The sequence below is a fragment of the Mycothermus thermophilus genome (assembly GCF_041956435.1).
Source record: "Mycothermus thermophilus strain CBS 625.91 unplaced genomic scaffold VTJ04scaffold_4, whole genome shotgun sequence".
NCBI classification, from domain to species: Eukaryota; Fungi; Ascomycota; class Sordariomycetes; order Sordariales; family Chaetomiaceae; genus Mycothermus; species Mycothermus thermophilus.
The window spans coordinates 1,309,460-1,321,775 of record NW_027191430.1 but is presented as its reverse complement, the minus strand read 5'-3'; the positions used below and the strand labels follow the sequence as shown (position 1 = coordinate 1,321,775).

At 59.7% G+C, this 12,316-nt stretch overlaps 1 protein-coding gene across 1 annotated transcript; it reads right to left on the bottom strand.

Moving 5' to 3' along the window:
• Nucleotides 1–301: 301 nt before the first annotated feature.
• Nucleotides 302–12,090, bottom strand: VTJ04DRAFT_6211 (uncharacterized protein; the record flags this gene model as incomplete). The annotated part of the gene is made up of 3 exons (XM_069364409.1): nt 302–988; nt 1,061–11,931; nt 12,036–12,090. 3 exons carry the CDS (start codon nt 12,088–12,090, stop codon nt 302–304), a joined length of 11,613 nt encoding a protein of 3,870 aa, XP_069218237.1.
• Between the last annotated feature and the right edge of the window lie 226 nt (nt 12,091–12,316).

Below are 12,316 nucleotides of genomic sequence, written 5' to 3'. Positions count from 1 at the left end.
GGAGTACCTGGCTAGGTAAATCCCCCGAAGCCAGCCAATCAGGCAGAGCAGAGTCTCAGCAAAAACCAAACACTCTTCCCTCCTTCGCTAACACCATGCAAAAGAAAAAAAACATCCCGTTTTCCTAACCACCTGTCCCCGGCCCATTGACTTGACGACAAGACTCTAAACACCTCTGAGAGAAAAGAAAACACATAAACATCGTCATACATAGAAAATTACCCCAATCACCACCACCTAGCATCCTCCAATCCCATCCTCCATCACCCACACTCCCCCCTTCACCCACTTGCTTGATCCATTAGAGATACGGCATCCACAACGCATCGCACATGGCCAAATTCATCGGATTGACCGCCTTGGCGATCAAATCAATCACCGTCTGATGGGCCGGCAGGTTCCCCGACGGCGCCTGCGCCAGGCTGACCGCCTTCTTGACGATGAGCTCGCTGTTGGCCTGCACCGTCTCGCGTAGCTGCGTTTCCGTCAGGCTCATGACGCGGTGCGACGTCGTGAACCAGTGCATCATTTCGTCGCGCACAAACAGCGCCAGCGCGTGCTCCAGCTTGTACTCGGGCTCCGTGAGGCTGCGCGCGATGGCCATGACGGAGCACGCAAAGATGCCCTCGGTCGCCAGCGGGCCCATGAGCATCTGCAGGTTGGGCGTCAGCCGGAACGGCACCGGCTCCGCGTTGTGGAACTGCGGCCGGTTCGCCGCCATGAAGCTCATGAGCTCCGAGCTCCAAATGTTGCCCGACCCCCGCGCGATGTGCATCTTGGCCGGGTACCGCTTGTCGATGTGCAGCACGTACGTCATGAACGTCAGCGCCGCGAGCTGGTACGAGAAGCGCCGGCGGAAAAGCCAAAACTCGGCAAAGTCCGGGTACGCCCGCTGGAAGTACTCGAGCGCCACCGTGTTGTCGACGTACTTCTCCTGGATCGCCCGCAGCACTTCGAGACGGGCCGTGATGGCGTGCTCGGCCGGTTTCTGTAGTTTTAAACGCTCTGTCAGCCACCATGTTCCATTCCCATCCTCGCTCCTCTCCCAAGATCGACTTACCGGTCCCTTAGACTCCATCATCCCGCGCAGCTTCTCCATCGTAAACAGCACGGGCTCGTCCTTGGAAATCCCGTGCCGACGGCAGTGATCCTCATACACGCCCTGCAGCGTGATGTAGCTGGTGTCCTCCTGTACGATCCGGATGTGCGGCGCGAACGGCACCATCAGCGGCAGCGTGAACTGCAGGTCGCGCCGGCGCGTCTCCTTCTTGCTGGCCAGCGTCTGGTTGAGCTGCCGGAACAGCTGCAGGATGCGCTCCTCGCGCCGGCAGTGCCTGGCCGCAGGGTGCTGTACCGCGAAGCAGTGGATGCTGCCGTCGTGGCCACGAATCTTGAGCCGCCGGTGAGACGCGCCAATCGTCCGCACGAGGTCGACGTCCGACAGGAACCTGTCGATCCGCACGAAATCCTGGTTCTTGTCCTTGTGTTGCAGATACTGCCCTGGCACCTCGACGTCGTCGAACTTCTGGTACCGGAACTCGCTGAGATGCGGCGAGTAGTGCGCGAAGCTCTCGAGCGGCGCCGACGCCGGCCGGCGATCCAGCTTCTCCTCAAACTTGTCGCGCCACTTGCGCAGGTTGTGGATGTACTCATACATGGTCGGCTTGACCTTGACAAAATCGGCTTCGAACGTGCCCCTGATATGGCTCGGCAGAATCGTCTCGGCGAAACGCGTAATATTGCTCTCGGTTGCCGCAGGCAGCTTGACGTCCTTAGCATAGGAGGTCGGCATCCGACTGACGTAGGCAAGACCGTCGTTCAGGAGCGCAACAATCAACCTGTACGCGTCCTCGTCCGGCGGGCACTTGAAGTGCTTCTGGATCTGGTCCACCATGGTCTCCATCGACAGCGCAAGCAGGGGGAAAGCCGTCTTGAGGACATTCATAATCTCCTCAGCCAGCTCCCACGGCCTCTTGTGAGGAGGAACAGCCTGCTGCTGATCGGCCGCCTGCGGGGTCGCGCCGGGTGCCGCCGCGGCACCAGCCGAGCTCGGGGTCTGCGAGGGCGCAGCATTCTCGCCCTCGGTCTTCGTCTCCTGTTTCGGCGCCTCACCGTTCGCCGTCGGCGGGCGATTCGGAGTGCCAGCACCGCCAGCAGGCGTCGGCTGCTCCTTCTTAGCGAGCTGCGGCGACGACGCCGCGCCACCGGGCCTATTAGCGGCGGCAGCCACGGCAGCGGCTGCCTGGGCGCGTTTGGCACGCTCCTTGGCCTCCTGGTTCTTCTTGATGGTGTACAAGTTCTCGCGATCCGTCCGCAGGTGGAAGTAGAGCGCCTGCGGGTACGTCTTGGCGATCTTGAGGAGGATGGCGTGCAGTCTCGGGGCCTCGCGGTGGCTCAAGCCGACCAGCAGCTGCGGGATGAAGACGATCCACCACCAGACGTGGATCTCGTTCTTGAAGTCGTCAAACGCGCTTGCGATGGTGCCGTTCGCGTCGTCCAGACTCAGCAGCCACAGGATCCGCGCAATCAGCTTCCTTGACTTGTGGTTCTTGTAACTCGACGCCGCCTGCAGGTAGCTCGTGACGGCCTGCTTGGCCGATCCCAAGTCCGAAGGGTTCTCCTTGAACTTCCTGTCGTTGAAGTAACCCCACTCGGCCCAGGCCTTGGGCGCCGTGATGTCGAAGTAGAGCGCGGTGCCGAAGGCGTTGTCGGCCTCCTCCTTCTGGCCGAGCTTGTCCAAGAACATGCCCTTAAGCGTGTAAAACTCGGCCTTTTGCGGCGCGCTGAAGTAGTTGAGGTTCGTATTGTTGATCACGTCCAGCCCGGAAGTCAGCTCATCCGGGTTCTGGTAATGGCAGCGCGCCTGCTCGCGGAGCTTGAGGAACGCCTCTTGGATCTCGATGTTCGGGAGCGTGTAGATGCGGCTGAGCTGGCTGATGCAGACGTCGGGCAGCGCGTGCTTGCGCGCGACGTGCGCGAACCGGTTGATGATCCACGCCGTCTCGTGGTAGCCGCGGTACGCGAACGAGACGCCGCCAGGGTTCTGCGGCTGCGCCGGCACGAGTTGCAGGTACGTCGCGTTGATGAGACCGAAGATGTGCTGGCGCCACGTAACAAGATCCTGCCAGGCGACGATGTCGTCCCAAGGATTCGGCAGCCGATCCCTCCACGATCCCAAGAGCAGCTTAAGCTCGCCAGACTTGACATCGAGATTGCCAGCGTTGGTGCTCTGCAAGCTCTGCGAGATGACACTAGCATCGTGGAGCTCGACGAGCTGCTGGAAGTTCTGCAAGACTGGCACATGCGCGGCCGTGAGACGCCGAGGCAACTGGTGCCACTTGCGAATCGAGAGCTGGATCGCCTCGTCCACGACCCGGTTGAAGTCCGGCATGGTCTCCTGCTTGTTATGCAGCTTGAGCAACGACATGAACGCCTGGAAGAACGACCGCCTCGGCGTGGGCGCGTCCATGACACCCTTGATGAGCGTGTCGAGCTGGTCGCGGTTCTCCTGGTTCTGCCAGTACTCAGGATTCCTCCACGCGCACTCGAGGAGCAGATCCTGGAAGTTCTCATGCTTGGCAAAGTCCTGGAGCACCTCCCACTGCTGCAGCTTCTGGGCGCACAGGACCCAGTGGTCCTCCCAGAGCATGTATTCCGACTCCGAGAAGGGAATCACGCCGGTGCGCGCCTTTATCTGCGCCGTCTCGTACATGCGCTGGGCCTTCTCCCACATGCCATGTTGCTCATAAGACAGGGCAGCGTTGGTCTCGACAAACTGGCAGCGGCGGCGCCAGGTTCCGTAGAACAAGTCATCCTCGCCCAGGGAAGCGTAGAGATCGACCAGCGCATCCAGGGTGCTCTCCCGGACGGCCGCCGAATCGATCTCGGGCTTGAGCGCCGAGTTCTCCAGCTGGTACAAGGCCGTGTACCAAGCATCGTACGTCTTGGCCGCAAACTTGAGGACGTGAGGGGGGATCTTGCAGTGAGGCCACGTCCTGACGGCGCCGTTGAGGAGGGCCTGGACCACGTTGGGGCGCTTATCCATCTGCCGGGAATGATAGTCCTTGGTCAGCAGCGCCACTAGGCCGCGCTCGAGATCGGGCCTCTCCTCCTTGGCCGTGGCCGACCAGAACATCGGGAACAGAGCGACCCAGAGGTCGTTGGCAAAGTTAGCGTCAATGTGCTGCAGCTGGATCAGCGGCTCAAAGACGTCGCGCACACGAACTTCGCCGAGCTCGTTGATGAACCGCCTGTGGCTCGCCATGAGCGCCTCGAACTTGTCATCCACCATGGTCGTCGGCTCGCGAGAGTCTTTAGCGTAGGCGGTGGCGAGTTGCGAGAGTTGGAGCGTCCGGAAATCTTCATGATGAAGCTGGATGACCGTGTTCATATCGACGCCGCCAAGCAGAAGCTGAGACGCCTGCGCGAGCCAGAATGAGTCGGCAAGTGTGTCCCAGTTCTGCGACAGGATCACATAGGCCAGGCGCGCGCTCGCTGTCTTGGACAGACACTTGTCGAGGATGGTCATGAACTTGTTGCGCATCTCGACGTCCTGGGCTCGCGTGCCGATGAGGAAGGCGTGCTCCATGCGGACCGTCAGCTCCGTCCGCATGATCTTGGGATCTTCGTAGATCCGAAGGACCAAATCCAAGAACTTCATCAGCATGGTCGGGTCCTGACGGTGCTCGAACGAAATCATCTTGTGAAGGACCGCCGTCTTTTCCTTGAGAGTTGGCCACGTGCCTTCGGAGCGGAAGACCCAGCTTTCCACCATCTGCAGAATCCTTTCGCAGAGGCCAATGTGCAGTGACTTTTCGACGATGGTGGCAAGCACGCTCAGGAACGGCCTCCGATTGTCGCCGAGAATCTCCATGCGCATCGCCATGACCTCGATAGCCTTCAGGATCAAGCCCGTCTGGATCTCGAGGTCGTAGGCGTTCATCTCGGTCGGTGCGTTCTGGTCCTGTGGGGTCCGGATCCCGCTGGCCATGTGCGCCAGCGCCGCGTAGTGGGAGACGTGGTCGCGGGCGAGCTTCGACTGCAGAGACTTCATGATGGCGGGGATGTGTTGATCGACGGCCGATGGCTTGCGGCGGGCGAGCGACCAAAGAATGTTGATGCCCGAGACGTAGTTCCCGGCGGCCATGCTCTCGGTGGCGATGTTGGAGAGGAATGCAATCACCTCCGAGGTCTGGGCCTCCGACTCGCCGTCGGCGTCGGCATCCTCCATAGGGATGTCCTCCGGCACCGCATCCAGGATGCGCTTGACAATGGGCTTGATCTCCCGATCACCGTCAAACTTCTTGTCCGCCATGTGCAGGCAGTCCTGGATCTCGGGGTTCTGCGACCGCAGGCACTTGTCCAAGATCTTCTGAATCTGGGGCATGTTCTTGAGGATCCACTCATCCGACTTGAAGTTGAGGATGATGCGAACCACCTGCAGCGTGTTGATGATGTTTGTGATCAGCTTCTCGTCGCCCTTGTCGATGTCGGCGGGGTCGGTGGCCAGGAGCTGGGCGGCCTTCTCGCTCGCCAGGATCGGATCCGTCATGTTCGGGAACAGATCCACATCCAGATCACCCCAGTACTGGGGTTGCAGAATGTTGTACAACAGCGCCATAGCCTTCTTGCAAAGCTCCGGCGACTGCATGATGGGGAGGGGGGATTCCTTGGGCCTGGCGGAAGGCAGCGGGTACCGCTCGTTGAGCTGGGCGATGAACTCCACCAGATACTTAATCATGCGGTGACGGCCCATGTCCGGGATGCGGAACTCCTGCTGCCGGACAGCCGAAGGAGATGACGCCTGCAGATCCTCGAGCTTCCGCTTCCTCGCGTTGGGCGACTCGGATGGATCACGAAGCGGCTCGGTCGTCTTGCCCTCGACGCGCCGCTGCTCCCATTGCCAGATCAGCCACATCATGTTGAGCGCGAGCTTCCGGCTCTCGTTGGAAGGGTTCGGAGGCGACGCCACCTTCCGGAGGCACTGGATGACCAGCATGGCAAACTTATCCCGCGTATGATAGAACAGGTCGGGATGCCGCACAAGGAAGTGGAAGATGGACGTCATTTGCTGGACGTTCTGGCTCTCCTCGGCCAAGATGCGGCGCGGCGCCACGGCCCAGACCGGGTTGCGGTCTGTCAGCGGTGTATTGCACCGGTGAGGCATCACGGGCGCCATCAGCTCCAGGGCCTGCGTCACCAGCGCTCGCCCCTCGTTCTGGTTGGTCTTGAGGAGGGAGTAGTAGATCTGCGTGACGATCTTCGCCGGTGTCTCATAATGCGCAATGAAGTATCCGATGACGACGTACGCGGCGTGTTTGTTGATGACGTCGTCAAGCCGGATATATTGCCAACCGAACTTGATGAAGTCCTTGCGAGCATCCTGCAGCGCCGTGTGGTAGTACTTGACAATCATGGCGGAGAGTTGGAGCACCTCCATGCGCGTGTGGTCAATGCGAGGCTGCATCAAATCGTCCTGGGGATCCGGCAGGTTGACCTTCCAGATCTTGGTGTTGATCGAATCGATGATGGTCTTGTCGACGAGTTTTTGCTGTCCCTTAGCCGGTTCGCCGCGGTTCCAGTGCCTCTGCACATCCATGGCGAAGATGGGGTTGACCACGTTGTGAAGCAGGTACCACTTTGTCTGCTGAGACGCCGTCCTGCTGGAGTAAACGTCGAGGCAGCGCAGCACCACGGTCCTCCAGAAGTCGATCGAGTCGCTGCAGATGATGTGCTTGTAGATGTGCGCAAGCAGCGCCGGCGTCTCGCGGAAGTCCTCGGCCGTGATGGACTCAACGAGGCCGAACAGGGCGTCGAGATCCTTGGGGTTCCTCCCGAGCGCCTTTGTCAGGATGTTGAGGAGCTGCTCGGACGCCTGGTGTGCGGGAAGCCGGAGGTTGGAAGGTAGCGTATGCCTCCTCTGATGATGCTCCAGTTCTTTGCCGACCTGCTTCAGCCACTCGACGTGCTCGCGGTTGTCGAGCCAGGTCATGGACGTGGCGGGGAAGTGGCAAAGCGCCTCGAGCATGTTGATGGTGTTGATGATGGCGATAAACTTGGTGTCCTTGCCCTGGGCCACGATATTGTTGCACGTCTTGATTATGAACTCGACATTAGCGGCTCCATAATCGCGGAGAACTTGGCTGTCCGGATGCCGCAACACCTGCGCCAGGAACCGCCCGTACCGCAACTCCTCCATCTTGCCGAGGGTAAAGGCCCAGACATCCGAGGGATATTTGTTGAGGTACTTGTACAGGGGGTCCCGGAACGGGCTGAGATGCGTCCTGCGCAGCCTCGCCTCCAAGTCGAGTACATTATCAATGACGCGCTCCTTGAACTGCTTCGCCGCCTCCGGCAGAAGATGGAAGATGTTGAAGATGGCGGCAATGATCTTGATGGCATTGTTCTGCTCAAAGAAGGTGAACGACACCTGCTGGAGCAGCGCCGGCTCGGCAATCTGCTTGATGTGCTCGAGCAAGCGGGAGCCGATCTCGACCTTGAAGTACGTAGTCAGCAGCCGGAGCAGGCGGCCCAGGTTGTCCAAGGTGTGGACCGTCAGGCGCTTAGCATCTTGCAGGCTGGCGAGCACGGGTCGGAGGCCGGACTGCAACAGGTCCTTGGGCAGCTTGCTCGTATGCCGGAGTACGATGGACAGGGCCTCGTTGGCGGCCTCGATGGTAGGTTTAGAGTCGGAGTAGAGGCACTTGAAAAACACCGACACCGTCTTGACGCGGGCTGGGTTGTTTGGGCCCCCACCAAACTCGTCAAAGCTCATGGCGCTGCTGAGGATCTTGATGCAGGAGACGCGGAGGTTGACGATGAACTCGTGCGTCCTGAACTCGAGGTTCTTGCCAGCCAGGGACTCGTCGCTCGCGTCGGCCAAGGCCAAACTCTCCATCAGAAGTCGGTTCAGGTGCTCGTCGAAAGCGACGAAGTCGCGCTTGAGGGACATATAGTACGTCACGGCGTCAATGAAGCCGATCTGGTTCGCGAACGGCAGGGCCCTCAAGGGCTTCGCGAAGATAGGCTGGAGCACGTGCTTCCGGTGCTGCTCGACGAGCTCCCAGACCTCCGCCCCCGCAGCCTTGGCGATCAACTCCAGAGACCTCTTGCACGTCTCCCTCACATGCTTGTTCATGTGGGACAGTTCACCATTGAGAATCATGATGATCTGAACCATCCTGGAGGGCTTCTGGACCTGCTGCGGAGGCTGTCCCGGAGCGGGAGGCGGGGGAGGAAGGCAGTCGGCCTTCTTGATGTTCTTGGTGAGCCGCTTGAGAAGGATCTCGAGCGTGACCTGCGCCGAACTCCTCGTCTTCTCGGGGAGGTCCTGCGGCATGTCCTTGATGACATACATGAGTGCCCGAACGAAGTCTATTTGCTTCGCCGCAATGAAGGGGTCGCCAAGATCAACCGTGGTCAGCAGGACCTTGATGCCTTGGGTACCTCCTGCCTTGGTAAACCACTCCTCCTGGTAGCAGCCGTGGCAGAATGTCGCCGCCAAGCTGTGGAACAATGACAGGCGCGCGACCTGGCTGGGCAACCCGATGATGATAGCGGCCGAGTCGTACATCTCCTTGATCAGGGCCTCAGCGGCATCGCGGATGTCAGCGTTCTCAGAGGCGAGCGACTCCAAGATGGCGTCGGACAGGACCCTGTTGTCGAGGTACAGGGGCCCTTCGCCGGCCTTGACGTCGAAAGCCTTGGTTGCCTTGCTCATCTCGACGAGAGCGCGACCCACCTCGAGGATGGTGAAGTGCGCCGCCAGATTCTTCAAGAGCTGGTTCACCTCCGCTTTGAAATCGGCAATCGACGTGGCGAAGAGGAGGGCTTTGAGGAGCCGCTTCAGAAGATTCTCCTCCTCGCTCTTCTTGGCAATGGAGCGCTCCCGCTCAGACGTCTCGAACAGGGAAATATCGACATCCTTGTTGCGGTTGATGAGGTCCTGGGCTTGGAGACGAATGATGCGTGGGAGATCGTCGGGCAGGTTGTCAAAGCCGACCCGCAGCTTGACCTGCGCGACGATGAGGTTCAGCGCCTGCCTCTTGTAGAACGGCTCGTACTGCTTCGCTGGCTGGGATGCGCTTCCCTTGCCCGGCCTCGGAACCTCCATCAGCTTCTGGATGGCGAGGTCGACGCCGAGGTGGGCGGGGAATGCACGATCCCGTTTCGACCCAATCAGGCGGATGTCGAAGCTGGACCTGTCGTCGACATATTGTTGGAACGTGACCGGAAGCGCATCCGTCTTGAACCGGCGGTTCCGACCACCCAGCTTGCCGAGAATTCTCAGCGTCGTGTGGGCGTGGAAGTGGTTGTACGGATGGGGCTTCAGGTGGTCGAACAGCGCCGTCATCAACTCGTCGATGACGGGCGCCATGATGGGGTCCAGATAATCGGCCGTGAGATTATCGACGCAGAGCTCGAGCGTCCTAAGGCCTTGACCGATCAGGTCGGGCCCTCCACGAAGTGCCACCACCAGCGGGCGCATCAGGTAGCTGAGGTGCGGCAGCAGATTGCTAAGCCTTGCCGGAACCGTCAAGCACAGCTCTACATACAAATCACGCTCAGACGGCTTGCGCGCCGCGAGGAGCAGGCTGTTCAGCACGTCGAGCAGCATCTCCAGCAGGGGAAGGATCTGCTTGTAAAGGTGCTCGAACTTGCCACCGCCGATGCTCCGGAAGAGAGACCGCAGCAGCAGGAAGTAGTTGATGGGCTCTTCGGCCTTGGTCGAAAGCTCGATCGACTTGGTCACGATGTCGACCACGTGGGGCAGGAGGACCTGCTCGTTCTGGGACGCAAACAAGGTGACGGCCATAAACGCCAGCTTGAAAAGGCGGAGGAGGATGGACGACTTCTTGATGTCGGCCGAGCCCACGTCCTCGATGCGGCCCATCAGGAACTTCAGCAACATCCCGCAGAAGCTGGGGGACGTGGCCTCGCTAGCCAGGAAGAACTGTGGAATGTGCAAGAGAGGGGTGTGCTCGTGAATCATGTCGTAAAGATGCGGAATCTCCTGCTGGAACACCTCGTGGAACGTGGCCGGGTCGATGCAGTGGAAGACGGTTGCGAAAGTCTCAAGCAACTCCTTCTCCTCCTTGCTGCTAGACACCATGTAAAAGTTGGCCATGTACTCGACCGGCGAGCTGTATGGCGACTCGGATGCCGGCTTCTCGATTTCGTAGTACCGGAACACGTAGGCGCCCTCGCGGAAGAGCTTGACAATGACCTTGACCTCCTCAGCAGTGAAGCCGTAGGCGACATCGGTCCACTGTGGCGGAGCGCTGGTCCAGTCCACCGCCCCGGGGAGGTTGCAGCTCTTGAGCTGGTAGAAGGTGTTCTTCAGGCCGTTCATCAGGTTCCTGAACAGGAACTTATTATCCACCACCGGATCGGCGGCCCGATCCCTGGGGTTCGAGGCCTTGATCGGCATGGCGTTGAAGATGTCAATCTCGTCCCACTCGGGAGGGTTCTCTTTGTCCGGGAGGTAGGTCTCGGGACCGTTCTCAGCGGCTTGCTGCTTGTACTGCTTGGACAGCTTCACGGCATTGTCATACTGGCGGTTCATGGCGGCGAACTTGTCGCCAATGGCGTCCAAGATCATGATGAGGTAATGCCTGGCATCAGCCTTGTCGGGCATCCTCGCAATGAACTCGGCCATATTCAGGAGGAGCTTGGCGCTCATGGTCTGGAAGCTGGTGCCGGGGAAGTTGTCCAAGAGGTTGCGGGTGTAGACCTCAACCGTCTTGCGGATTTGGTCGGGCTCGAGACTCTCACGGACGTGATGGATGAGGTCGGCCAGCATACTGTATGCCAATGGACGCATAGTCTCGTGAACCGTTAAGCCATCTCCGATGAGGGTCCTCTCATCCAGGAGCTCATTGATCTTCGGACGGAAGATCTGCCGGAAGTTGAAATTGATAATGTGGCGGATGGCGACCAGGAGCTCCTTACGAGCACCCGACTTCTCCTTGGGACAGTCTTTCAGGAGACGCACCGTGATCTCTGGGAGCGTGGGCAGGAAGTCGCTGAGCTGAGCCGAGTACTGACGGAGCAAGTAGGCCAAGAAGCTCATCGTCTTGACCTGTGCTGTGATGAAGTCACCAAAGGCCGCCCGATTCTTAATGTTGGGGCTTACGCCGGTGTGGATGGTCCCTCGAGCAGCAGCCTCCTTGTGTGCCTGCTCCTGGGCCTTGGCCTGGGTGAGGAGGACCGTCTTGATCAACGGCACAAAGGCCTTGACGTTCTGTGGGACGGTGTTCCGATAGATCTGGAAGATGGACACGACAATGATCGGGCACTCGGAAAGCACCTTGAAGGAGTGCATGCCCTTCAACAAGGTGCGGTTCGACTGCTGGCCCAGGTCACCGAAGTCAGGAGCTCCTCCGGGGGCTACTGGCGATCCGGGTCGCGGCGACTGTTGGTGTTGTGGGAAGGAAGCCTGGGTATTCGGTGTGGATGGTGGGACGGAGCCCCCGGCGGGCGAGGTGCTGTCGAGCTGTTCCCGAACCACTTTTTCTATTTGCTCGAAGAGCTCCTGAATCAGGTTCAGGAAGGGCTGGGCCTTGTGTGCGAGGGTCTTGGACCGGTGCCGCATGATATCGATGATGATCTTGACGCACAGAACGGCATTATCTTCGTTATCGGTGCGGACCAGGTGCATCAAGAGGTCCACGGTCTCTTCGGCGTAGGGCTCGAATGCATCGGGCTGGACGGGTGGGCTGGGAAGGCGGTGCAGGATGTCGAGGATGCAGTTTCGGAGCTTCTGGGTGTTGATCTGCTCCGGTGTGGATGTTTGGAAGACGCATGGCTGACGGAGGATGTTGATGAATATGGGCATGAACCTCTTAAGAAACACGCCATAGCTGGGCCCGGTGGTGTGGTGATCGAGGTTGTCGCGAAGGGTGGCCGCGGCTTCGGCCTTGACTCGCGGATCTGGTCATGGAAACACAGGTGGTTAGCTGTTGATGAGATGGGCATCCGAAGTAGTACTCTGGCTAGGGAAGCTAGGAACAGGGAGAGTAGCCCTGGCGACGTACCGATCTCCGGGGTGCTGAGCTTCCTCACCACATCCTCGATGACGTTGGCCGCCATGGCTGCGACATGCACCCTTTCGGGTGGCTATGGGTGGCCTTGCTTGGCCGGCACAGTCAGTTAGGTTGATTTAAGGTCGCAGAGGTGGCGCGGAGATTCGTGGCAGTGAGGTCGGTTAATGTTGGAGGAGAAGGGGGAATCGCATTGACAGAGGGACTTGACTGAGGAACTGGACAGACGGTCTCGTTCGCATTCCTCGAGTTCGGTTGATGGAAAGGAAATTACA